Raw genomic sequence first — 27,392 nt, 5'->3', positions numbered from 1 at the left:
CTACCCAGCCTAATCCCACCTCCCAGCTCTTGGTCCGTAGCCCTGTAGGTTACGGCACTTCATGTGCACATCCAAGTATCTTTTAAATGTGGTGAAGGTTCCTGTATCTAGCACCCTTTCAGACAGTGAGTTCCAGACCCCCACCACCCTCTGGGTGAAGACATTTCCCCCTCCCTATCCTCTCTAAACCTTCCTGCAGTCTGCAGCTTTCTTCTTCATTATCAACCACACAGCCGATTTTAATATCTGCAAACTTCTTAATCATACCCCCTATATCCTTATATTCAAGTCTAAATCATTGATATATACCGCAAAATGCAAGGGACCCAGCACTAAGCCCTGCGGAACCCCACTGGAAACATCTTTCCAGTCACAAAAACACCCATCAACCATTACCCTTTGCTTCCTGCCTCTGAGCCAATTTTGGATCCAACTTGCCACTTTGCCCTGGATCCCATGGGCTTTTACTTTTGTGACCAGTCTGCCATGTGGGACCTTATCAGAGGCCTTGCTAAAATCCATATATACATCATACGCTTTGCCTTCATCAACTCTCCTGGTTACCTCCTCAAAATTCAATCAAGTTGGTCAGACAAGATCTTCCCTTAACAAATCCATGCTGACGGTCCTTGATTAATCCGTATCTTTCCAAATGAAGATTTATCCTGTCCCTCAGAATTTTCTCCAATAATTTTCCCACCACCGAGGTTGGACTGACTGGCCTGTAATTACTTGGTCTATCCCTTTCGCCCTTTTTAAACAAAGGTCCCTTTCGCCCTTTTTAAACAAAGGTACCACATTCGCAGTCCTCCAGTGCCGCACTGCAGCCAGAGAGTTCTGGAAAGTGATGGTCAGAGCCTCTGCTATTTCCTCTTTTGCTTCGCTTAACAACCTGGGATACATTTCATCCGGGCCTGGGGACTTATCCACTTTCAAAGCTGCTAAATGCCTCTCTCACTATGTTTATTTCACACTCCTCCCTAACTGCATTGTCTGCATCACCCCTCTCTTGTGAAAACAGACACACAGTATCCATTAAGAACCATACCCACCTTTTCCGCCTCCACACACACATTACCTTTATGGTTTCTACAAGATCGTACAGTATTAGATTCCGCATACAACACCTTGGCTCGCAATGGTATAATTTTTTTAAAACATAAGATTTAAGAGTCACTTTGGAAGGTATTAATAACAAAGGTCAGTCATTGTGTATAATCCCACAGCAGTTGGCACTGTGGTGCTCGGTGATTATCAGTCATTGTGTTCAGCAGAGCGCTTAGTTGAACAGAAATACAGGTGCTATAAGTTTACACACACGGGTGGGTGTTTTTGTTCAAGAAGATTACTTTGCTGGGTAAATTGGGGAATGAATTCTCAGCATTTCTCTGGAGGAAGATTCTGAAACAGTGAGCAGGTTGGGCCTCTACTCATTGGAGTTCAGAAGAATGAGAGGTGATCTTATTGAAACATAAGAGGGGGCTCGACAAGGTAGATACAGAGAGGATGTTTCTCCTCGTGGGGGAATCTCGAACTCGGGGGCATGGCTTAAGAATAAGGGGTCGCCCATTTAAAACTGAGATGAGGAGGAATTTCTTTGGAATTGTAAACTATGGAATTCTTTGCCCCAGAGAGCTGTGGAGGCTGGGTCATTGAATATATTTAAGGTGGAGATAGAAGATTTTTGAGCGATAAGGGAGTAAAGGGTTATGGGGAGCGGGCAGGGAAGTGGAGCTGAGTCCATGATCGGATCAGCCATGATCTTATTAAAGATCGAGGGATCAAATGGCTTACTCCTGCTCCAAGTTCTTATGTGCTTATGTTCTTGCATAAATCAGACTTCAGTCAGTTAGAGGGGTTGAAAGACTCCAGATCTTGTCATGAATGTGTACAACCTGCGAGTGCTGTTTAGCCCAGTGCTATCTAACTTGTAAGTAAGTTCAGCCTATAACAGGGGAAACTACTTATCTTTTCGGTTTGATACAACGAACAGCAGGAGAAAATTGATTGAATACAGATATTGCTATTTATTTTGTTCATCAGCCTGGACTCCTGAAATCTTTTATTCTGTTCATTCCCGTGTTTTGTTTGAAGTAGACCAGTTAGTTGGTTTACGGTGGAGTGCTGGTCAATGCCAGTGTTCATGAAGATCAGAGCCCGCAGAGTGCAGACCAATCTCTGGGCCGTGCTATCGTTTAACTAGGTATTGAACCGTAAGGGTACACGAGATCTGCTTCGGGACTGAGGGACAATGATGAGCGAATGTCTTGTGAAACCTTTAATACTAAGTGTAGGTAGAGTTACATTCGTCCCCATCCAGCTTTAAGTAAAGATGGGTCTAGTTATTGAGTAGTATGTCGATATTCATAGCTGTAGCGAAGCATTTCAACAACTAATATTTATATAGCGCCTTTAACATAAAACATTTGAAAGGCGCTTCACAGAGCATTATCCAAGAAAATTTGACACCAAGCCACATGAGATATTGGGACAGGTGAAAGGCCGCCGGGTGTAAGAAGCACCCTAAAGGAAGAGAGAGAGGCGGAGAGGTTTAGGGAGGGAATTCCAGAGCTTGGGGCCCAGGCAGCTGAAGGCACGGCCGCCAATGGTGGGGTGAAGGGAGTGTGGGGCGGGTGTGCAAGAGGCCAGAATTGGAGGTACGCAGAGATCTGGGAGGGTTGTAGAGCTGGAGGAGGTTCCAGAGATAGGGAGGGACGAGGCCACGGAAGGATTTTAAGACGTGTAACTCCAGTGTCATGCAATATGCGCATGTGCTTGCCTGATTTGCACCAGGAGCAGGAGTCCAGGCGTCACTAGTTGTTGGAAGTCTGCCTGAAGTCAAGTGGTTCCAGGTATGCAACATCCCAGGCGCCCGTTCTCGAACCCGGTCCAGCTCTTCCTGCAGACGTCGTCTTAGGATTGCTGAGTGAGGAAGCTGAAGGTTAACACAAGCAAAACACTACGGAGGCTGGAATCTGGAATAAAAACAGAAAATGCTGGCAATCTCAGCGGGTCAGGCAGCATCTGTGGAGAGAAAGCAGAGTTAACGTTTTGGGTCAACGCCCCTTCAAAATTTAACACGGGACCGGTGAGGTGTTGGTGATCCCTATAATTGCTGCTGGGAACTGTTGATCCATTTGTTTAATACCAGTGACCCTTTGGCTCAGCAAACCTGATCCTGTGGAAATATCCATTTTGAGCCAAATGCTATTTATACGCGCAACATTTACTGCCCCCGATTTATTGCTTTACTGTTCCACCAGGCTCATTAGCAGCGAGGCAAAGTGCTGCTTGTTGGCACGTCACCTGGTTCTAACTGCTATCATTAGAACACAAAGCAAAGTCTGCATCATCATCATAGTCAGTCCCTCGAAGCGAGGATGACTTGCTTCCACACCAAAAAGGGACGAGTTCAAATGTGTTTCATTGAAGGACCTAATATTTCAGATCCCGAACTACATCCTGAAGGGTGAAAGATGCCTGTGCTTGGATTTTTTTAATGTGTGGTGGCCGTTGCACACCAGCCACCACACGGGCTTGACAGAGCGAGGTCTTGGTCCAGTGGCAAGGATTAACCAATACTAACTGGAGACCAGCTCTGCTGCACAGACCGAGCGCGCACACATATCACAGTGTGGGCTGGTCCGTGCTGCCCCTGGGCCCTCGCCTCTTGTGGGCCCCAGATTCATGCCTCTCCTGGACCCCGGTCACTTCCCTCTACAATCTCTCGCCCTTCCCTCGCCCCTCCTGCTGTGTCTGCCCGCACTTCGATCAGTGACCTGGCTTCATAGTCGTCGCCCTCCTGCAGCAGCACGCGCTGCTCCCTGCAGTGGTATACCGCCGCACGCTGCTCCCTGTGATGGCCCTGGCCTGCTGATGGTCTTGTAGGCAGGGACCACGCCGATTTCTGGGATAAGCATGCCAGATACACCGAGCGGTTGGAATGCGAGCTAATTATTGCCTCTCCCAGGAGATCACATGGCTCCGGTTGAGGTGGAGTGTAGAATTTTGCAGTGTAAGGGGTGTTGCAGTTGTGTGAGGCGGACTGGTTGGGCTGGGTGCTCTTTACCTTTCCGTCATTGTTCACAAGGTTATATGAACCTTCAGGGCTGCTGACCAAGGGCCTTGCGGCTCTTTGTCGGCCGGCATGGACCCAGGGCTGAAATGGCTTCTTTCTGCGCTGTAAATTTCTATGTTTCTAATCCAAGTGCAGCACTTTGAAGGGTTTGTGTAATGGCTGCTGTCTCCCCGCTAATCTTCTGGCTCAGGACCGCACCAACCCACAGCTCTGAGAGTTGGCCTGATCTGACTTTCTTCGGCTTTCTCGCGAGCTTTGTTTCCAAGGCGTGGATTGAAATTGCTCACTCTTTGAACAGGATCTGCTCAAGCTGTCGGCTGGGAGCGGAGGGCTGGTCAAATCAACTACTGCTTGGAGCCTATCGTCCAAGGGTGGTGTGTGTAACACGTGGTGAGGGTGGGAGAGTCTTCGGGATCATTGGGTGACATCCACCTTACCCGAAACACTGTTTCCGACTGCTCTCCTGGGTCAGCATCTTTACTGTCTTTAATTGTGTACCGTAAGCAAGAAAACAGAATGTTAGTAATGGCACTAAAGACTGAGGGTTTAAAGGAAGTCGGTGAGGAAATTGCTGTTCGCTATAGTCTTCCAAAGCTGCCTCGATTCGGCAAGTGTCCCTTTCTTACATTTGGAAAATTGCAAATGTTCTATTATTTTAAGAAAGCAGAGAGAGAGAAACCAGGAAATGATGAACCTGTTCTTCTTGTGTCTGTTATGGGGAAATTATTGGAATCTATAATTAAGGGCAGAGTGAATGAGCACTTTGGGAAATTTGAGTGGATTACGGAGAGCCAACATAGCTCTGTAAAGGGAAGGTCATATCTAACAAACCTAGTTGTACTTTTTGAGGAAGTAACTAAAAGGAGAATGTCTATGGATACAGTTTATATGGACTTTCAGAAGGCATTTGATAAGATTTCACGTAAGAGATTGTTAAAATTTATGGGTGAATAATGGATCGATCTGAGCAATGTTCCCCATCATTTTTCTTAGCGTAATGCGGCCCTTTCCAAGGGCTGTGTGGGCCATTCAGGACACCGCACGTGCACGGTTTTTGTATTGAAAAGTCAGCTGCACGGGCTCCCTGCTGAAAGGGAACATTGGATTTGAGTGTTTAAATGGTGAAAAGCTAGGAACAGTGGAGGTCCAGTGAGACTTGGGGGGTCCATGTACACAGATCACACAAAATTGGTAGTCGGGTGCAAAAAAGATAATCAAAAAGGCCAATGGAATGTTAGATTTTATAACTAGGGGGCTAGAACATAAAGGGGAGGAAGTGCTGGTTAGACCACATCTGGAGCACTGTCATCATCATAGCCATCCCTCGAAGCGAGGATGACTTGTTTCCACGCCAAAAAGGGATGAGTTCACAGGTGTTTCAATGAAGGACCTAATATTCCAGATCCCGAACTACATCCTGAAGGGTGGAAGATGCCTGTGCGTGGATTTTTTAACGTGGGGTGGCCGTTGCACACCAGTCACCACGCAGGCTTGACAGAGCTAGGTCTTGGTCCAGTGGCAAGGGTTAACCAGGACGACTGGAGACCAGCTCTGCTGCACGGACCTAGTGCACACACAGCGCAGTGTGGGCTGGTCCGTGCTGCCCCTGAACTCACGCCTGCCCTGGGCCCCGACCACTTCCCTCTATAGTCTCTCGCTGCTCCTGCTGTACCTGCCCACGCTCCAATCACCGACCTGGATCGTGATGACGTCACTCTTCGCTGCCGTCGCTCTCCTGCACCAGCTCGCGCTGCTCCCGGAGTTCGGGGCCTCCGCACTGCTCCCGGTCACCGCACCTCCGCTCCTTTTATGGCCCCGACCTGCCGCTGGTGTTCAGGGCTGTACTGTTCTGGGCACTGCACCGTAGAAAGGATATATTGGCCTTGGAAGGACTGCAGCGCAGATTCACCACAATGTTACCATGGCTCCCAAGCGTTAGATTATGTGGAGAGATTACATAAACTAGACTTTAATTCTCTGGACGAGAGAAGGTTAAGGGGTGATTTGATTGAGGCGTTTAAGATTTTGATAGGGTAGATAAAGAGAGAGTTTTTCTGCTGATGGAGTCCAGGACAAGGGGACAGAACCTTAAAATCAGAGCCAGGTTATTCAGGAGAGAAGTTAGGAAACACTTCTCTCACACACACACACACACACACACACACACACACACAGACACACACACACGTTGGTAGAAGTGGGAACTCTCCATAAAGCAGCAGATGCAACCTTGGTTATTAATTTAAGATCTGAAATTTATAGGCTTTTGCTAAACAAGGGTATAAAGGGCTATGAAGCCAAGGTGGGTAGATGGAGTTAAGGTGCAGATCAGCCATGATCTCATTGAATGGTGAAACAGGCTTGTGGGTTGGAATGGCCCCATCCTGTTCCTATCTTCTCTGACCCTTTTTCGAGATGACTATAATAACCAACTCAGCATAATGAACAAGAAGGAGGTGATTTTAACTCTCCTGCTCCTGAGCAGGCCAGCTCCTTCTTTACATATGCCTGTCGGGTGCTGATGGTGTCACTGGGCCGGAATGCAGTGTTAACTCGGGCTGAAGCTGGTCAGAAGTTCAGCCACAGAGAGGCTGAACGAATGAGTGGTTTTCTGTCCTTGTTTTAGGTCTCTCTCTTGCCTTGTGTTGGTGAGCCGGTGCCGGGGAAGGGACATCGCGAAGCAGCTGGAAAGAGGGAGAAGATCCAGTTGCCGTAGTCGATGACCGGAAAAGAACAGGGAGCATGTCCTGTGGAGGGAGGGAGGGGGTCCTGCAGAGGGTGGGAGGGAGCATGTCCTGCGGAGGGAGAGGGGGGAGGGGGAGCATGTCCGGAGGGAGGGAGGGAGGAAGGAAGGAGGAGCATGTCCTGCGGAGAGGGGGAGAGGGAGGGTGAGGAAGCATATCCTGCGGAGGTAGGGAGGAGCAGTGAGAGGGAGCATGTCCAGAGGGAGGGGGGGGGAGGGAGTGGGAGCATGTCCTGCGGAGTGAGGAGGAGGTGTTGCAGAGGCAGGGGGTCCTGCGGAAGGAGGGAGGGAGCATATCCTGCGGAGGGAGGGAGGGAACTGTGCGCTAAATTAAAAAGCAGGACTTTGAGGATGTTTATCTCTCTGATTGAAACCTACCAAATTCTTACAGGGCTCGACAGGGTAGATGCAGGGAGGATGTTTTCCCCTGGGCTGGGGAGTCTAGAACCAGGGGGCAGAGGCTCAGGATAAGGGGTCGGCCATTTTGACTGAGATGAGGAGAAATTTCTTCACTTAGAAGGTGGTGAATCTTTGGAATTCTCTATCCCAGAGGGCTGGAAGCTCAGTCTTTGAGTATATTCAAGACAGAGATCGATAGAATTTTGAATATTAAGGGATAGTGCAGGAAAATGGAGTTGAGGTCGAAGATCAGCCATGATCTCATTGAATGGCGGAGCAGACTCGAGGGGCCGAATGGCCGACTCCTGTCCTAATTATGTTCTTTTCTCCAGATTATATCCCAAGCCATGTGCCAATTTGCATTTCAATAAACTGATCAGGAAGGAGAGGTTCCATTCCATGGGACACTGGCACCAGCACTGAGACAGACTGTAGCTGGGGACATAAGAACATAAGAAATAGGAGCAGGAATAGGCCATACGGCCCCTCGAGCCTACTCTGCCATTTAATACGATCATGGCTGATCTGATCATGGACTCGGGTTCACTTCCCCGCCCACTCTCCATAACACCTTATCCCCTTATCGGTTAAGAAACTGTCTTAAATTTATTCAATGCCCCAGCTTTCACAGCTCTCCTCATCTCAGTTTTAAATGGGCGGCCCCTTATTCTAAGATTATACCCCCTAGTTCTAGTCTCCCCCATCAGTGGAAACTTTCTCTCTGCATCCATCTTGTCAAGCCCCTCATAATCTTATACATTTCGATAAGATCACCTCTCATTCTTCTGAATTCCAATGAGTAGAGGCCCAATCTACTCAACCTTTCCTCATAAGTCAACCCCCTCATCCCCAGAATCAACCGAGTGAACCTTCTCTGAACTGCCTCCAAAGCAAGTATATCCTTTCGTAAATATGGAAACCAAAACTGCACGTAATATTCCAGATGTGGCCTCACCAATACCCTGTACAACTGTAGCAAGATCCCTGCTTTTATACTCCATCCCCTTTGCATTAAAGCTAAGATTCCATTGGCCTTCCTGATCACTTGCTGTACCTGCATACTAACCTTTACTGTTAGCAAGTACATCCAGGTCCCGCAAGTACTGCAGCACTTTGCAATTTTTCTCCATTTAAATAATAACTTGCTCTTCGATTTTTTTTTTTCTGCCAAAATGCATAACCTCAAACTTTCCAACATTATACTCCATCTGCCAAATTTTTGCCCACTCACTTAGCCTGTCTCTGTCCTTTTGCAGGTTTTTTGTGTCCTCACACATTGCTTTTCCTCCCCTCTTTTGTATTGTCAGCAAAGTTTGGCTACGTTACACTCGGTCCCTTCATCCAAGTCGTTCATATAGATTGTAAATAGTTGGGGTCCCAGCACTGATCCCTGCAGCACCCCAAGCATGCCGACCCAAGAATGAACCATTTATCCTGACTTTTAGCCAAGGAACAAGTGGAGAAAGGACCTTAAACCAATAAAGGCGGGTTGTAAATAATAGTAAAACCGACGGGCTGAGATCATATTCTGAGTAGAAAACATGATTAGGATATAAGGATATTGGCCCTTGGTCCAAAGTTTGGTGCGATAGGCCTGTGAATGATGCCAGCTCTTATACTCGTCCTTGCCCCTTTAATCTCAACAATATTTCCCACCCCACATTGCTGGCAGAGAGCTGAAAACAAGGCAAGGAAAGTGGACATCTTGGATCTGAGTGAACAGGATAAGCAACAGGGTATCTACGTAACCAATCAGATTGAAGGTTGGGAAATAAACAGCACTGAAGAAGGAAGTATAAATTATAGTTGATGAATTCAATGTCAGATCAGGTACAGAAAGAGAAATAAAGAGAGAAGAAAGATTGGATTAAGAGAGAAAAAGAAAGTTTTAACTTTACATTCATTTAAAAAAAAATGTCCAACAACAATTAAAACCTGAAGGAATGAGACTCCACACTTGTAAGCATTAATTTTCAGTACCAGCAGTAATTAGCACACAGCATCGTTAAAAGGGTACTTAGACATGAAGTGACTTGATTTAATGTTCTGTGGTGAGTTTAGTTCATGCCCACTGCTCAGAATGCAGCAACCTCACGTTGTTCAATGCACGTGAATGGAGAGCCAGACAGACTCCGACAGCAACTTTTCGATTTCTGCGATTAATCACGCATCTGCCCTCGCTGGAAGTTGCTGTGACATTTGCACTTAAATAATGGTGAGAGCTATTAGCTCATAGAATCATAGAAATTTACAGGACGGAAGGAGGCCATTTCGGCCCATCGTGTCCGCGCCGGCTGACCAAGTGTTACCCAGCCTAATCCCATTTTTCAGCTCTCGTTCCGTAGCCCTGTAGGTTACGGCACTTCAGGTGCACATCCAAGTATTTTTTAAATGTGAGGGTTTCTGCCTCTTCCACCCTTTCAGGCAGTGAGTTCCAGATCCCTAACACCCTCTGGTTGAAAAAGGTTTTCCTCAAATTCCCTCTAATCCTCCCCCCAATTAATTTAAATCCATGCCCCCTGGTTGTTGACCCCTCTGCCAAGGGAAACTGGTCCTTCCTATCCACTCTATCCAGGCCCCTCATAATTTTATACACCTCAATCAGGTCTCCCCTCAGCCTCCTATGTTCCAAATAAAACAAATGGGGGGGGAGGGGGAATGGGGTTGTGTGTTGGGGGGGGAATAGGGTTGTGTGGGGGGGAGGGGGGAATGGGGCTGTGGGGGGGGAGGGGGGAATAGGGTTGTGTGGGGGGGAGGGGGGAATGGGGCTGTGGGGGGGAGGGGGGAATGGGGTCGTGGGGAGGGGGTGGAATGGGGTCGTGGGGAGGCGGGGTGGAATGGGGTCGTGGGGAGAGGGTGGGGGGGGTGGAATGGGGTCGTGGGGAGGGGGGGAATGGGGTCGAGGGGATGGGGGGAATGGGGTCGTGGGGATGGGGGGGAATGGGGTCGTGGGGATGGGGGGGAATGGGGTCGTGGGGATGGGGGGGGAATGGGGTCGTGGGGATGGGGGGGAATGGGGTCATGGGGATGGGGGGGGAATGGGGTCGCGGGGGGGAGAATGGTGTCGGGGGGGAGAATGGTGTCGTGGGGGGGGGGAGAATGGTGTCATGGGGAGGGGGTGGAATGGTGTCGTGGGGAGGGGGGTGGAATGGTGTCGTGGGGAGGGGGGTGGAATGGTGTCGTGGGGAGGGGGGTGGAATGGTGTCGTGGGGAGGGGGGTGGAATGGTGTCGTGGGGAGGGGGGTGGAATGGTGTCGTGGGGAGGGGGGTGGAATGGTGTCGTGGGGAGGGGGGTGGAATGGTGTCGTGGGGAGGGGGGTGGAATGGTGTCGTGGGGAGGGGGGTGGAATGGTGTCGTGGGGAGGGGGGTGGAATGGTGTCGTGGGGAGGGGGGGAATGGGGTCGGGGGGAGGGGGCGTGGGTTTGTGGGGGGGCATGGGGTTGTGTGGGGGGGGAATGGGGTCGTGGGGAGCGGGGGGGGGTGAATGGGGTCATCCCCAACATCACTACTACTGTTTGGTGGTCTGTGCACAACTCCCACTAGCATTTTCTGCTCTTTGGTATTCCGCAGCTCTACCCATACAGATTCCACATCATCCAAGCTAATGTCCTTCCTTACTATTGCGTTAATCTCCTCTTTAACCAGCAACGCTACTCCACCTCCTTTTCTTTTCTGAATATTGAATACCCCTGGATGTTGAGTTCCCAGCCTTGGTCACCCTGGAGCCATGTCTCCGTAATCCCAATGACATCATATCCGTTAACAGCTATCTGCGCAGTTAATTCACCCACCTTATTACGAATGCTCTTCGCATTGAGACACAGAGCCTTCAGGCTTGTTTTTTTTTAACACTCTTTGTCCTTTTAGAATTATGTTGTAATGTGGCCCTTTTTGATTTTTGCCTTTGATTTCTCTGCTTTCCACCTTTCCTTATCTCCTTTCTACCTTTTGCTTCTGCCTCCATTTTACTTCCCTCTGTCTCCCTGCATAGATTCCCATCCCCCTGCCATATTAGTTTAAACCCTCCCCAGCAGCACTAGCAAACACTCCCCCTAGGACATTGGTTCCGGTCCTGCCCAGGTGCAGACTGAGGTTTGTACTGGTCCCACCTCCCCCAGAACCGGTTCCAATGTCCCAGGAATTTGAATCCCTTCCTCTTATACCATTCCTCAAGCCACGTATTGATCTTAACTCTCCTGCTATTTCTACTCTGACTAGCATGTGGCACTGGTAGCAATCCTGAGATTACTACCTTTTGAGGTCCTACTTTTTAATTTAACTCCTAGCTCCCTGAATTCAGCTTGTAGGACCTCATCCCATTTTTGTACCTATATCGTTGGTACCTCTATGCACCCTCCCACTCCAAAATGTCCTGCACCCGCTCCGAGACATCCTTGATCCTTGCACCAGGGAGGCAGCATACCATCCTGGAGTCTCAATTTGCAGCCGCAGAAACGCCTATCTATTCCCCTTACAATAGAATGCCCTACCACTATAGCCCGCCCACTCTATTTCCTGCCCTCCTGAGCAGCAGAGCCACCCATGCTGCCATGAACTTGTCTGCTGCTGCCCTCCCCTGATGAGTCATCTCCCCAACAGTACCCAAAGTGGTGTATCTGTTTTGGAGGGAGATGACCGCAGGGGACCCCTGCACTACCTTCCTTCCACTGCTCTGCCTAATGGTCACCCATTCCCTATCTGCCTGAGTAACCTTTACCTGCGGTGTGACCAACTCACTAAACGTACTATTCACAACATCCTCAGCATCGCGGATGCTCCAGTGTGAGTCCATGTGCGACTCCAGTGCTGCAATGCGGTCTGTCAGGAGCTGCAACTGGACACACTTCCTGCACACATAGCAGTCAGGGACACTGGAAGCGTCCCTGAATTCCCACATAGCATGTGCTGAACATGACACGGGTCTGGGCTCTCCTGCCATGACTTAACCCTTAAATTAACTTAATTTGGCAAAAATGCCCAAGGTTACCTACTGATAAGGAAATAAAAAGAAAAAGATTAAATACTCACCAATCTACCAGCCAATCACTTACCCGCTTGGCTGTGACATCACACTACGATTTCTTTTTACTTCTTTCTTTTACCTTCGGCCTCCTGCACATGCTGGCCCTCGATGATCTGCCGCCGCCCTTTGTAGTCCTGCGCCGATCCTCTCCTCTCGCGATGCTGGCCTCCTCCGATCTTGATCAATGAATTCTTTTCATCCTTTCCCACAGTTGGTTCTGTTACGGTAACTCCCTCCTGTCCGTTGGCCTTCAGTCTGTTATTCTTACACCTGACCTTTTGTTTGGTCATTAGCAATTGCCGGAACTTTGTTAATTGGCATTCAGTATTTGCATACTATCTCTTACCCAGGGCGGCGACTCTGAATTTGGTTTTATTATCCTGCAGCTTTACAACTTTACCTCCTTCCCTTATCTCCTTCACCTTGAGGTCAATGCCTGCTTGTTTTTTTTGTGCAAGAGAGTTTATTGGTTTTCGACCCCAGGTCTGAACTAACTTCTTAATTCTGTCTGCTATTTCCACAGCCCCCGGTACCCCAGCACGGGGCAGTGATACCCGTCATGCCCCCTGTACCCCAGCACGGGGCAGTGATACCCGTCATGCCCCCTGTACCCCAGCACGGGGCAGTGATACCCGTCATGCCCCCTGTACCCCAGCACGGGGCAGTGATACCCGCGGTGCCCCCTGTAACCCAGCACGGGGCAGCGATACCCGCGGTGCCCCCTGTAACCCAGCACGGGGCAGTGATACCCGTCATGCCCCCTGTACCCCAGCACGGGGCAGTGATATCCGCGGTGCCCCCTGTACCCCAGCACAGGGCACTGAGATACTCTGAGCCCTTGAAGAAGGTCCAGTCAATAAGGCTGCTTTTTAAAAAAAAAAACATACAGGATGCTTGGGTTTTATAAATAGAGGCAGAGAATGCAAAGGCAAGGAAATTATACTGAACCTATTTAGCCTGGTTAGACCTCAGCTGGAGTATTGTGTTCAGTGTGAGCTCCACACTTTCGGCCTGGCCTGGAGTGAAGCTGTGCTTTGTGTGACTTGTACAATGCACCGTGGCCCAGATGTGATTGGCTAATTACTAATTCAGCTTTTTCTGTCGTAATAACAACTTAAATTTGCTTTTATATTTTCCAACCGCCTTGACTCCTTCCTGTCTCATTTCCTGAGATTGCTTTGAAAATCTGTTGTTTATTTTGGGCTGGTTTATTGTCTGACTGGCACTCTGTTGGTCAGCTGCCTTGCTGTATTTATTATTGTGGTGAGTTTGCTGCAGGGTTGGCGGTGAGCACGTCCGATTCTGCCCTCGGCTGTGAGTCCCCTCCACCATCAGGAAATTGCAGCGCACATAACAACTTGTATTTATATAGTGCCTTTACTGTAGTAACACGGCCGAAGGCGCTTCACGGGAGCGAATATGAAACAACATTTGACACGGAGCTTACTTGGGCTGATGACCAAAAGCTTGGTCAAAGAGGTAGTATTTGAGGAGTGTCTTCGAGGGAAAGAGGGAGGTAGAGGTGAAAGGGTCCAGTCCCAGGAGATCCTGTTCTTTGGAGCGCTGTGTATTTCCTGGGCTGACCGTGGATGTGGCATGTGCTGTGGGGAGTTGCCGATTGTACTGATTATTCCATGTTAACCGTGTCCTCTCACTTACAAGGTCGTGGGTTCAAGTCCCTCTCCAGAGAGCCGAGGAAGTGCTGCACTGTCGGCTGAGACATTAACCAGAGTCTGCCCTCTGGTCACCGAGCTGGGAAATTCTCCCAGGTGCCCTGGCAAATATTTACCTTTCAACCTTGCAGTGTGCATTTTAGCACCTCATTCCCTATATTACAACAGTGGCTGCACTTCAAAAGTACTTTATTGGCTGTAAAGCGCTTGGCAGAGTGAAAGGCGCTATGGGAATGCAGCTTGTTGACGTGTTTTTAATTGCTGGTGTCTCTCTGTTGTCTCCGGTTTAGGATGAAGATGCGCCGTCACCGTGTGGTTCTGGTGCTGTGTATGGCAGGAGTCTGTCTCATCTCCTTCATGCACTTCCTCAAGGCTCTGTCCTACATCACCTTTTCCCGCGAGCTGTCTGCCTTCAGCCCGTCCCTCCGCTCCATCTTTGTCGACTCTCAGTTCTTCTGGAAGCAGAATGTGGAGGAAGACGTGAGCGCAGGCCTGGGGCTGCAGACGGCGGCCGAGAGCCAGCCCGGCGGCTGGCCGCAGTTGCACAGGGCCCTGTTCGAGCTGAAAGACGATGAGACCAAGTACTTCATGCGGACCAAGGCTGGAGCGATCTGCTTCAGGCAGGGCACCAAGTTGGAGGGCAAAGTGGCGGCAGGGTCTCTGGAGGGGCCAGTGTCGTGGGGCCGCAGTTCAATGGACAAGATGCTGACGCGGAAGGTGGTGGACCGGGGGCTGGGCGGCGGAAGGCCACGCCGCCGGTGGGTGGGGTGCCCTTGCCTCCCGGGCTGGCACGGGCCCTATTGTGGGGTCCCCACCATGGTGCAGTATTCCAATCTGCCCACCAAGGAGCGGCTGAGCCCGCGCCTAGTGCCGCGCAGGGTCATCAACGCCATCAACATCAACCACGAGTTTGACCTGCTGGACGTCCGGTTCCACGAGCTGGGCGACGTGGTCGACCTCTTCATCATCTGCGAGTCCAACTTCACCGCCTTCGGGGAGCCCAAGCCCCTGCGCTTTGTCGAGATGCTGCTGAACGGCTCGTACAGTTACGTGGGCCACAAGATCCTGTACGTGTTCCTCGACCACTTCCCCAGCGGGGGCAGGCAGGACGGTTGGATCGCCGATGACTACCTGCGCACCTTCCTGACCCAGAACGGGATGAGCCGCATCGTCGACCTCCGGGATGACGACATCTTCATCATCGACGATGCCGACGAGATCCCGGCCCACGACGGCGTGCTCTTCCTCAAGCTCTTCGACGGCTGGACCGAGCCCTTTGCCTTCCACCTGCGCAAGTCGCTGTACGGCTTCTTCTGGAAGCAGCCGGGGAGCCTGGAGGTGGTGTCGGGCTGCACCGTGGCCATGCTCTTCGTGGTCTACAACGGGGACGGCATCAAGCTGCGGCGCCGCGAGTACTACCTGATGCCCAACTTCCGGCAGTACGAGAACAGCACGGGGCACATCTTGGTGCCCTGGGCGCTGGGCAGCCCCCTCCATTTCGCCGGCTGGCACTGCTCCTGGTGCTTCAGGCCCGAGGGCATCCGCTACAAGCTGCTCTCGGCGCAGAATGGGGACTTCCCCCGCTGGGGCAACTACCAGGAGAAAAGGGAACTGGGCTACATTCGGGAGTTGATCCAGACCGGGGGCTGGTTCGACGGCACCGAGCAGGACTACCCCCCTGCTGACCCCAAAGAGCACATGTATGCTCCCAAATATCTGCTGCAAAACTTTGAGAAATATCAGTACATGATGGAGAATCCGTACAGGCAGCAGAGCTGGGGCGAGGAGGCGGCTGGGGCTGCCGAAATGTACAATCAGAGTGGGAAGATTACATAACCTCACTGCTACCCAGCCCCACACCACAGGGGTCAGTACAACTATGTGCAGCAATCTACTGTCTGGATCGTGCCACTAACTGGGACCTGTGGGCTTCGGAAACTCTTCCTCTTCGGTGCTTACCCACCCGAGGCTGCACGTCCCACCAAAGCAGCTTTGACAGCAGCTCTCTCACTTTCTTCACCACCTTCATTTTCCCAGAGTTTGCAGCTTGGGGCAAAGCGGGTTTCGGTCCAGATTCCGATTTGGAAAAATGTCCTTCGCGTGTACTGTACTCGTTCCTCTTCCCTGCCCGCTCAAGGAGTTGTGTGATTGAAGCGCAGTGCGCTGTCCTGGGGCGGCCAAGTTCCCTGGCCCCCCGCCTCTGAGCGGGACCTGCAGCCCACCACCCCAGTCTGCAGCTTCAGGCCCTCGGACCTCAGCTTTGGGGCAAACTTGGTTCTTGTGAAATGTGTCAAAAAAATTAAAATGTGTTGCTTGGCTGAGTTTGGTGTAAATATAGTTCAGCCTGGGTCCGGAACAGGGGTGAAAAACTAGTTGGTGAGTGAGGAGAGCGGCTGGCCTTGGGACTTTCACTCAAACCTGCTTCCTGGACATCCTGATCACCCAAACCACAAACACTGCTTCTGACACTGAGACAGGGTGCGAGGGGAAAGGAGGAGAGATAAGGAGAAAGGGGAGGGTAGGGCAGGGAGAGAGGGGGGGGGGGTGGGCAGAGAGAGAATGAACGAGCATGGGGAGAGAGAGGGGGAGCAGAGAGAGAACGATAGAGAGGAGAAGCAGGGAGATAGAGAGGAGAAGCAGGGAGAAAGAGCGAGAGGGGGGCCACAGGGGGAGGGGGGAAGAGTGCGAGTGAGAGAGGGGTCACGGGTGATGAGAGGGGGGGGGTTAACGGGAGAGAGAGGGGGGATTCCGAGAGAGAGAGAGAGAGAGATATCACGGGAAAGAGAGAGAGGTCACGGGAAAGAGAGAGAGAGAGAGGTCACGGGAAAGAGAGAGAGAGAGAGAGAGAGAGGTCACGGGAAAGAGAGAGAGGTCACGGGAAAGAGAGAGAGAGAGAGGTCACGGGAAAGAGAGAGAAAGAGAGAGAGAGAGAGAGGTCACAGGAAAGAGAGAGAGAGAGGTCACGGGAAAGAAAGAGAGAGAGGTCACGGGAAAGAGAGAGAGAGAGAGAGGTCACGGGAAAGAGAAAGAGGGAGAGAGGTCACGGGAAAGAGAGAGAGGGAGAGAGGTCACGGGAAAGAGAGAGAGAGAGGTCACGGGAAAGAGAGAGAGAGAGGTCACGGGAAAGAGAGAGAGAGAGAGAGAGGTCATGGGAAAAAGAGAGAGAGAGGTCACGGGAAAGAGAGAGAGAGAGAGAGGTCATGGGAAAAGGAGAGAGAGAGGTCACGGGAAAGAGAGAGAGAGGTGTCACGGGAAAGAGAGAGAGAGAGGTGTCACGGGAAAGAGAGAGAGAGAGGGGTCACGGGAAAGAGAGAGAGAGAGAGAGGGGTCACGGGAAAGAGAGAGAGAGAGAGGGGTCACGGGAAAGAGAGAGAGAGAGAGGGGTCACGGGAAAGAGAGAGAGGGGTCACGGGAAAGAGAGAGAGGGGTCACGGGAAAGAGAGAGAGAGGGATCACAGGAAAGAGAGAGAGAGGGGTCACGGGAAAGAGAGAGAGAGAGGGGTCACGGGAAAAAGAGAGAGAGAGAGGGGTCACGGGAAAGAGAGCGAGAGAGAGGTCATGGGAAAGAGAGAGAGGGGTCACGGGAGAGAGAGAGAGGGGTCACGGGAGAGAGAGAGAGGGGTCACGGGAGAGAGAGCGGGGTCACGGGAGAGAGAGAGAGAGAGAGAGAGAGAGCGGGGTCACGGGAGAGAGAGAGAGCAGGGTCACGGGAGAGAGAGAGCGGGGTCACGGGAGAGAGAGAGAGAGGGGTCACGGGAGAGAGAGAGAGGGGTCACGGGAGAGAGAGAGAGAGAGAGAGAGAGGGGTCACGGGAGAGAGAGAGAGAGGGGTCACGGGGGAGAGAGAGAGAGAGGGGTCACGGGAGAGAGAGAGAGAGAGGGGTCACGGGGGAGAGAGAGAGAGAGAGGGGTCACGGGAGAGAGAGAGAGAGAGGGGTCACGGGAGAGAGAGAGAGAGAGGGGTCACGGGAGAGAGAGAGAGAGAGGGGTCACGGGAGAGAGAGAGAGAGAGGGGTCACGGGAGAGAGAGAGAGAGAGGGGTCACGGGAGAGAGAGAGAGAGGGGTCACGGGAGAGAGAGAGAGAGGGGTCACGGGAGAGAGAGAGAGAGGGGTCACGGGAGAGAGAGAGAGAGAGGGGTCACGGGAGAGAGAGAGAGAGGGTCACGGGAGAGAGAGAGAGAGAGGGGTCACGGGAGAGAGAGAGAGAGAGGGGTCACGGGAGAGAGAGAGAGAGAGGGGTCACGGGAGAGAGAGAGAGAGAGAGGGGTCACGGGAGAGAGAGAGAGAGAGGGGGGTCACGGGAGAGAGAGAGAGAGAGGGGTCACGGGAGAGAGAGAGAGAGGGGTCACGGGAGAGAGAGAGAGAGGGGTCACGGGAGAGAGAGAGAGAGAGGGGTCACGGGAGAGAGAGAGAGAGAGGGGTCACGGGAGAGAGAGAGAGAGAGAGGGGTCACGGGAGAGAGAGAGAGAGAGCGGTCACGGGAGAGAGAGAGCGGTCACGAGAGAGAGAGAGAGAGAGAGGGGTCACGGGAGAGAGAGAGAGAGGGGTCACGGGAGAGAGAGAGAGAGGGGTCACGGGAGAGAGAGAGGGGTCACGGGAGAGAGAGAGAGAGAGGGGTCACGGGAGAGAGAGAGAGAGAGAGGGGTCACGGGAGAGAGAGAGAGAGGGGTCACGGGAGAGATGGAGAGGGGTCACGGGAGAGAGAGAGAGGGGTCACGGGAGAGAGAGAGAGGGGTCACGGGAGAGAGAGGGGTCACGAGGGAGGACGGGAGAGGGAGAGAGGGGCCACGGGAGAGAGAGAGAGAGGGGCCACGGGAGAGAGAGAGAGAGAGAGAGAGAGAGAGGGGCCACGGGAGAGAGAGAGAGAGAGAGAGGGGCCACGGGAGAGAGAGAGAGAGAGAGAGAGAGAGAGGGGCCACGGGAGAGAGAGAGAGAGAGAGGGGCCACGGGAGAGGGAGAGGGAGAGAGAGAGAGAGAGAGAGAGAGAGGGGCCACGGGAGAGAGAGAGGGGCCACGGGAGAGAGAGAGAGAGAGAGAGAGAGAGGGGCCACGGGGAGAGAGAGAGAGAGAGAGAGAGAGAGAGAGGGGCCACGGGGGAGAGAGAGAGAGAGAGAGAGAGAGAGCGAGGGGCCACGGGAGAGAGAGAGAGAGAGAGAGAGAGAGAGGGGCCACGGGAGAGAGAGAGAGAGAGAGAGAGAGAGAGAGGGGCCACGGGAGAGAGAGAGAGAGAGAGAGAGAGAGAGAGGGGCCACGGGGAGAGAGAGAGAGAGAGAGAGAGAGAGAGGGGCCACGGGAGAGAGAGAGAGAGAGAGGGGTCACGGGAGAGAGAGAGGGGTCACGGGAGAGAGAGAGAGAGAGAGAGGGGTCACGGGAGAGAGAGAGAGAGAGAGAGAGAGAGAGGGGTCACGGGAGAGAGAGAGAGAGGGGTCACGGGAGAGAGAGAGAGAGAGAGAGGTCACGGGAGAGAGAGAGAGAGAGGGGTCACGGGAGAGAGAGAGAGAGAGAGGGGTCACGGGAGAGAGAGAGAGAGAGAGAGGGGTCACGGGAGAGAGAGAGAGAGAGAGAGAGGGGTCACGGGAGAGAGAGAGAGAGAGAGAGAGGGGTCACGGGAGAGAGAGAGAGAGAGAGAGAGGGGTCACGGGAGAGAGAGAGGGGTCACGGGAGAGAGAGAGAGAGGGGTCACGGGAGAGAGAGAGAGAGGGGTCACGGGAGAGAGAGAGAGAGGGGTCACGGGAGAGAGAGAGAGAGGGGTCACGGGAGAGAGAGAGAGAGAGAGAGGTCACGGGAGAGAGAGAGAGAGGGGTCACGGGAGAGAGAGAGAGAGGGGTCACGGGAGAGAGAGAGAGAGGGGTCACGGGAGAGAGAGAGAGAGGGGTCACGGGAAAGAGAGAGAGAGAGGGGTCACGGGAAAGAGAGAGAGGGATCACGGGAGAGAGAGAGAGGGGGGTCACGGGAGAGAGAGAGGGGTCACGGGTGAGAGAAAGAGAGAGGTCACGGGAGAGAGAGAGGTCATGGGAGAGAGAGAGAGGGGAATATAGAGAGGGAGAGCGGGGTGGGGGGAGGGGAGTGTTTGCTGCTCGAGCTCTGTCTCTGAAGGCAGTGCGTCCTGAGATAAGCCCCATCGCCGTTCCCCCCCCACCCCCATCGCCGCTTCTCTCCCCCATCATCACCGTTTCCCCCCATCACCATCACCGACCCCACCCCCCATATCACCATCCCCCCATATCACCATCCCCCCATATCACCATCCCCCCATATCACCATCCCCCCATATCACCATCCCCCCATGTCTATCCATCAGACAAAGGAGTGGAGTTTGTTCCAAATGTCAATCCACTCTTTAACCCATTCCAATTGTTGCGTTTGCTAATATGCAATCATGGACGGCTGAGCGGTGCCCCTGGTGTGTGACACTGCGCTCGCCATTCCCGAGGCCTCGCCTCCTCCATCACTCTGTGTCCTGACTGTGGCCGCAGGTTGAGCTGGGACCTGCCCAGTGGGCCCCCTCGCTGGGCAACACAGGGCAGGGCAGGCTGGGCCCGGGCAAAGTGGGAGAGCAGGCTGAACAGGCCACAGGAGCACAATTATTGTTTAATAACCCAGTAACACATGACAGCAGCTGGCACTGAGCAGGAGAGGCTGGCCCAGGACTGGGCCCGGGAGTGGGGCTGGCCGTCTCCCACCGGGGGCAGTGGCCTCACAGGAGTAACCTCAACAGATCTGGAGACTAGTTTTGGTAAATGTAAGTTATTTAAAAGTTTCAAGTGCTGCCCCAGAGCAGGCGAGCGCGCCACTGTACCCCTGGGCCCTGCAGCATGTGACCACAGACCTGCTCTGCCAGTCGCTGCTTACTGAGGGCACTGATTGGTTGTGGGCAGTTTGAAAGTGTTGAAAGCCAGGGCTGATGTTCAGTTGGCTTTAATGAGGAGACTGGCTTTTTGTGTCGAAGTTGACTTCTGTGTAATGTCGTCGAGATTGAAGTTTCTGTGAAACTCTTTGTTGTGTTTTGGAATTAACCACTGGCGCTCAGTTCAATGAAGTGATGCCGATAGTTTCCTGAGCTCTGTCACTATTGCTGCTACACAGGCCTGCACTACAGGGACCCACCACTGCCCTCAACCCCCCCGGACCCCTGACACGGGCTGGACTACAGGGACCCACCCCCCACCCCCGACACTGGCTGCATTACAGGGACCCACCCCTTCTTCCCCCCCCCCCCCCACCCCCCAGACCCCTGACACGGGCTGGACTACAGGGACCCACCACTGCCCTCCCTCCTCCGGACCCCTGACACGGGCTGGACTACAGGGACCCACCCCCCACCCCCGACACTGGCTGCATTACAGGGACCCACCCCTTCGTCCCCCCCCCCTCCAGACCCATGACACGGGCTGGACTACAGGGACCCACCCCTTCTCCCCCCGCCCCGGACCCCTGACACTGACTGCATTACAGGGACCCACCACTGCCCCCCCCCCGGACCCTTGCCATGGACTGGACTGGACTACGGGGACCCATCACTGCCCCCTACACACTGACGCACACACCCACCCCTCCCCGTGCACTGCCCCCCGTTCACTGTAGGCGAGGGTTTTCGCCAGAGCTCTGTGCTGGGAGTGTCCCGCTGCAGTGTGGAATGGAGCCCAATGCATGAACAAGGGGAAGGCACTGATTTGAATCAGGAAACGTCTCTATGCATCTCCTGAACAATAGATCACTGGTGCCATTCGAGGTTCATTGACTCTGACTGTCGTGTAACGGCAGATCAGCCGTGAGTGACCTCGCCTTCTGCAGCCGTGCTTTCAGAAGCAGCACTTTGTGAAAGCAGCCCTCGGCCCATGTTTTGCCAGAAAGGGTAGCTGGTCTGGGCATCTCGCCCTGATTGAAGAGAGCCAGCGCCTGTGTCCCAGGGCCAGCCATTGCTTGGAGTCCAATTAAACTCCTGTTTCTGCTCCTGGAAGAGGTGAGAATTCTGCCCTGCAGCTCCGGTTGCTGGACCAGTTTCATACTCCCTGTGCTACTCTTGGGGACCTTCCAGAGGCTGTTCTGCACCCCACGGGCTGTCAATGGGGAGTGGCCAGCTGCCCCCAACCTAGGCAGTCTACCTCGCTTCCAGACCGAGGATCTATCGGGTTCTTGGGCTCAGAATGGGTGGGTGCAGAACCCAAGTTGTCTGTTTCAGCTGCAATACACAGTGGGGACTAACTGTACCTTTTAATAAAAATAACATTTGCGTTAAACATTTACCCAAACCGTTTAATTAAATTGTATGTAGTGAACTGTTTGTCCAAGTCTCATTTATGTTTACAGGTTTGTGTGTCTGAGAGGGGAGACGGGGAGCTGTGTGTGTCTGGGAGAGGAGGGGAGGGGAGAGCTTTGTGTGTGAGAGGAGAGGAGAGGAGAGGAGTGTGTGTCTGTGTGTGTCGGGGAAACAGAAGCAAACAGAAAATAGGTGCAGGAGTAGCCATTCAACCCTTCGAGCCTGCACCGCCATTCAATAAGATCATGGCTGATCATTCCCTCAGTACCCCTTTCCTGCTTTCTCTCCATATCCCTTGATCCCTTTAGCCGTAAGGGCCATATCTAACTCCCTCTTGAATATATCCAATGAACTGGCATCAACAACTCTCTGCGGTAGAGAATTCCACAGGTTAACAACTCTGGGTGAAGAAGTTTCTCCTCATCTCAGTCCTAAATGGCCTACCCCTTATCCTAAGACAATGTCCCCTGGTTCTGGACTTCCCCAACATCGGGAATATTCGTCATGTATCTAACCTGTCCAGTCACGTCAGAATTTAATATGTTTCTATGAGATCCCCTCTCATCCTTCTAAACTCCAGTGAATACAGGCCCAGTCAATCCAGTCTCTCTTCACACATCAGTCCAGCCATCCCTGGAATCAGTCTGGTGAACCTTCGCTGCACTCCCTCAATAGCCAGAATGTCCTTCCTCAGATTAGGAGACCAAAACTGAACACACTATTCCAGGTGAGGCCTCACTAAGGCCCTATACAACTGCAGTAAGACCTCCCTGCTCCTATACTCCATGTGTGTGTGGAGGGGATGGGAGAGCTGTGTGTGGGGAGGGGAGAGGAGAGCTGTGTGCGTGTAGGGGATGGGAGGGGAGAGCTGTGTGTGTGGAAGGGAGGGGAGAGCTGTGTGTGTGGAGGGGAGGGGAGGGGAGAGCTGTGTGTGGGGTGGGGAGGGGAGGGGAGAGCTGTGTGTGTCGGGGAGGGGAGAGCTGTGGGGAGGGGAGGGGGGAGCTCTGTGTGTGGAGGGGAGGGGGAGCTGTGTGTTTGTCAGGGAGGGGAGGGGAGAGCTGTGGGGAGGGGAGGGGAGAGCTGTGTTTGTGTCGGGGAGGGGGGAGCTGTGTGTGGGGTGGGGAGGGGAGGGGAGGGGGGAGCTGTGTGTGTGGAGGGGAGGGGAGGGGGGAGCTGTGTGTGGAGGGGAGGGGAGGGGGGAGCTGTGTGTGTAGAGGGGAGGGGAGAGCTTTGTGTGTGGAGGGGAGGGGAGGGGAGAGCTGTGTGTGTGGAGGGGAGGGGAGAGCTGTGTGTGTGGAGGGGATGGGAGAGCTGTGTGTGGGGAGGGGAGGGGAGGGGAGAGCTGTGTGTGTGGAGGGAAGGGGAGAGCTGTGTGTGTGTCGGGGAGGGGAGGGAGAGCTGTGTGTGTGTCGGGGAGGGGAGGGGAGAGCTGTGTGTGTGGAGGGGAGGGGAGAGCTGTGTGTGTGGAGGGGAGGGGAGAGCAGTGTGTGTGGAGGGGAGGGGAGAGCTGTGTGTGTGGAGGGGATGGGAGAGCTGTGTGTGGGGAGGGGAGGGGAGGGGATGGGAGAGCTGTGTGTGTGGAGGGGATGAGGGGAGAGCTGTGTGTGTGGAGGGGAGGGGAGGGGAGAGCTGACTGTGTGGAGGGGAGGGGAGAGCTGTGTGTGGGGAGGGGAGGGGAAGGGAAGGGAGAGCTGTATGTGTGGAGGGGATGGGAGGGGAGAGCTGTGTGTGTGGAAGGGAGGGGAGGGGAGAGCTGTGTGTGTGGAGGGGATGGGAGAGCTGTGTGGGGAGGGGAGGAGAGCTGTGTGTGTGGAGGGGATGGGAGGGGAGAGCTGTGTGTGTGGAGGGGAGGGGAGGGGAGAGCTGTCTGTGTGGAGGGGAGGGAAGAGCTGTGTGTGGGGAGGGGAGGGGAGGGGAGGGGAGGGGAAGGGAGAGCTGTATGTGTGGAGGGGATGGGAGGGGAGAGCTGTGTGTGTGGAAGGGAGGGGAGGGGAGAGCTGTGTGTGTGGAGGGGATGGGAGAGCTGTGTGTGGGGAGGGGAGGGGAGGGGAGAGCTGTGTGTGGGGTGGGGAGGGGTGGGAAGAGCTGTGGGTGGGGTGGGGTGGGGTGGGGAGGGGAGGGCTGTGTGTGTCGGGGAGGGGAGGGGAGAGCTGTGTGTGTCGGGGAGGGGAGAGCTGTGTGTGTCGGGGAGGGGAGGGGAGAGCTATGTGTGTCGGGGAGGGGAGGGGAGAGCTGTGTGTGTGGAGGGGAGGGGAGAGCTGTGTGTGGGGAGAGGAGGGGAGAGCTATGTGTGTGGGGAGGGGAGGGGAGGGGAGGGGAGATCTGTGTGTGGGGAGGGGTGAGCTCTGTGTGGGGAGGGGAGGGGAGGGGGCGAGGCCTGTGTTTTCCATGGATGGGTAACATGCTTTGCTGCTGACAGTGCCTTCAGTCTCAGTGCGACTTGCTGTCTGTCCCCAGTGAGTGAACATCGCAGGCCCTCGAAGCGAGGATGACTTGCTTCCCGCCAAAAAGAGATGAGTCCACAGGTGTTTCAATGAAGGACCTAATGTTCCAGATCCCAAACTACGTCCTGAAGGGTGGAAGTTGCCTGTGCGTGGATTTTTTTAACGTGTGGTGACCGTTGCATACCAGCCACCACACGGGCTTGACAGAGCTCGGTCTTGGTCCAGTGGCAAAGATTAACCAAGATGACTGGAGACCAGCTCTGCGGACGGACCTAGTACACACATATATTGCAGTGTGGGCTGGTCTGTGCGGCCCTGGGCCCTCGGCTCTCCTGGGCCCCGGTCACTTCCCTCTACGGACTCTTGCCATTCCTTCACCCCTCCTGCTGTGCCTGCCCGCACTGCGATCAGCGACCTGGCTTCGCAGCCCTCGCCCTCCTGCAGCAGCACGCGCTGCTTCCTGCACTGGGCCCGACCTGCTGATGGTCTTGCAGGCCAGGATCCTGACGATTTCTGGGCCACTGCAGTGAGCACAGTGCGAGCATCGAACACGGTCTCTGACAGTCGCCCCTCCAATCTCGTCTGAGTGGATCCCTGTCCTGGATAGTACCCTCTGCGTATGAGGCATCACCTCTCTGGGGAAGAGGCCAATTTTGTTCTGACTCAAGTTACATAACCTGCCTGGAGCCCCATTCTGTGTCTCTGCATTCTGTAATCCTGGATGGTAACTGTGAATCTTTAAAACTGTCATGTTCCCTTGTTTCAAAGCACTTCATTCACTTGGCCCTTTCCCAGTGACCTGTGCTCTCAACAAATCATAGCACAGAAGGCTGTTCGACCTGTGCTCTCTGCTGCTCTACATATTGGGTATCACTGTTATTGTTCAGTTTACTTGGTTACAAATTAGGAGATATCAGAGCTTCAACAGATGTGGTTCGTTAATCATCTCCTTCATCTTCACAGTAGCTACCAACGCAGCATTTCCTGGTCAGAGGGAATCGTGAAGCTACTTTGTGTACTTTGTGATGAAGTGGCACTGATATTGAAGCAGCCCGCTCTCTAAATTGCCCTGGCTCCAGTACAAACCACTCACCATCAGGCCAATCACTGCTTGTTAGTCTCTCACAATGCCTGGTCACTGGGGTACAGGGGCTTTTCACCAGCCTGGGTGCCTGGGCCAGGCTAGGTATTGGCATGCTGGGGAATGCAGAAGCAGTTGAATGGAAGTCCATGAGCTCCTCGCAAATCTTGTTAGAGGTGAGGGATTTCAGGAGAGGGTTGGCAGTGGAGAAGAGAAACTGCGGGTTATCTTGCTCTCCAGAACGAGCACAGGGTGTATTTGGCTGAGGTGTGAGGCCTGACACCGCTCAATGTGGTCCAGCCAGATCTGGCAACGTTTTGGCTAAGTTAGTAGTGCGGCAGATATACTGATGGCTGTGACACTTCATCGTGAGGGAATGAAGATGGGGGCTGTACTGAGAGGAATGACCAGTTGGCACTGAGTGAGGCTTTTACTGGGAACAAGGATATAAAAGGTGGGGGCTAGGGGGTGGTTGAGCAAATCAACAACTGCGAAGTATTGTGACCGATGGAGGGCCCAAGGCTAGACATGTGGCAGCCTGAAAATGCCACGTTAAGAGGCACGACCTTTTCATCTATGAGCAAATTTTACTACAACAACTTTTACAGCAACAGCAACCATTGAAAAGCACATACACAGTAATGCCATATCATAACATAAGAAATAGGAGCAGGAGTAGGCCATACGGCCCCTCGAGCCTGCTCCGCCATTTAATACGATCATGGCTGATCTGATCATGGACTCAGCTCCACTTCCCCGCCCGCATCCCCATAACACCTTATCCCCTTATCGTTTAAGAAACAGTCTATTTCTGTCCTAAATTTATTCAATGTCCCAGCTTCCACAACTCTCTGAGGCAGCAAATTCCACAGATTTACAACCCTCTGAGAGAAGAAATTTCTCCTCATCTCAGTTTTAAATAGTTGGCCCCTTAGTCTAAGACTATGTCCTCTAGTTCTAGTCTCCCCCATCAGTGGAAACATCCTCTCTGCATCCACCTTGTCAAGCCCCCTCATAATCTTATACGTTTCGATAAGATCACCTCTCATTCTTCTGAATTCCAATGAGTAAAGGCCCAACCTACTCAACCTTTCCTCATAAGTCAACCCCCTCATCCCCAGAATCAACCGAGCGAACCTTCTCTGAACTACCTCCAAAGCAAGTATATCCTTTCGTAAATATGGAAACTAAAACTGCACGCAGTATTCCAGTTGTGGCCTCACCAATACCCTGTATAACTGTAGCAAGACTTCGCTGCTTTTATACTTCCATCCCCTTTGCAATAAAGGCCAAGATTCCATTGGCCTTCCTGATCACTTGCTGTACCTGCATACTAACCTTTTGTGTTTCATGCACAAGTACCCCCAGGTCACGCTGTACTGCAGCACTTTGCAATCTTTCTCCATTTAAATAATAACTTGCTCTTTGATTTTTTTTCTGCCAAAGTACATGACCTCACACTTTCCAACATCTGCCAAATTTTTGCCAGTCTATGTCCTTTTGCAGATTTTTTGTGTCCTCCTCACAGATTGCTTTTCCTCCCATCTTTGTATTGTCAGCAAACTTGGCTACATTACACTCAGTCCCTTCCAAGTCGTTAATATAGATTGTAAATAATTGGGGTCCCAGCACTGATCCCTGCGGCACCCCACTAGTTACTAAACCATTTATCCCGACTCTCTGTTTTCTG

The 27,392-nt window shown here is 53.0% G+C and overlaps 1 protein-coding gene across 4 annotated transcripts in view; it reads left to right on the top strand.

The window, feature by feature from the left end:
• Window positions 1-16,408, top strand: part of LOC139241252 (beta-1,4-mannosyl-glycoprotein 4-beta-N-acetylglucosaminyltransferase-like) — a 53,088-nt gene extending 36,680 nt beyond the window's left edge. For 3 of the 4 annotated variants that reach the window (XM_070869904.1, XM_070869902.1, XM_070869901.1), the window contains exon 2: window positions 14,208-16,408. In XM_070869904.1, the coding sequence (XP_070726005.1) occupies window positions 14,209-15,753 (1,545 nt within the window). In that variant the 5' untranslated portion in view covers window position 14,208 and the 3' untranslated portion in view covers window positions 15,754-16,408. Of the gene's footprint in view, window positions 1-13,950; window positions 14,014-14,207 lie in introns of those variants that run through there. The other variant, XM_070869903.1, reaches the window with a different exon arrangement.
• Window positions 16,409-27,392: the final 10,984 nt, after the last annotated feature.

Source organism: Pristiophorus japonicus, unplaced genomic scaffold (assembly GCF_044704955.1).
Source record: "Pristiophorus japonicus isolate sPriJap1 unplaced genomic scaffold, sPriJap1.hap1 HAP1_SCAFFOLD_1004, whole genome shotgun sequence".
Lineage (NCBI taxonomy): Eukaryota > Metazoa > Chordata > Chondrichthyes > Pristiophoridae > Pristiophorus > Pristiophorus japonicus.
Note: the sequence above shows the minus strand (reverse complement) of the source record. Positions and strands in the feature narration are given on the sequence as shown.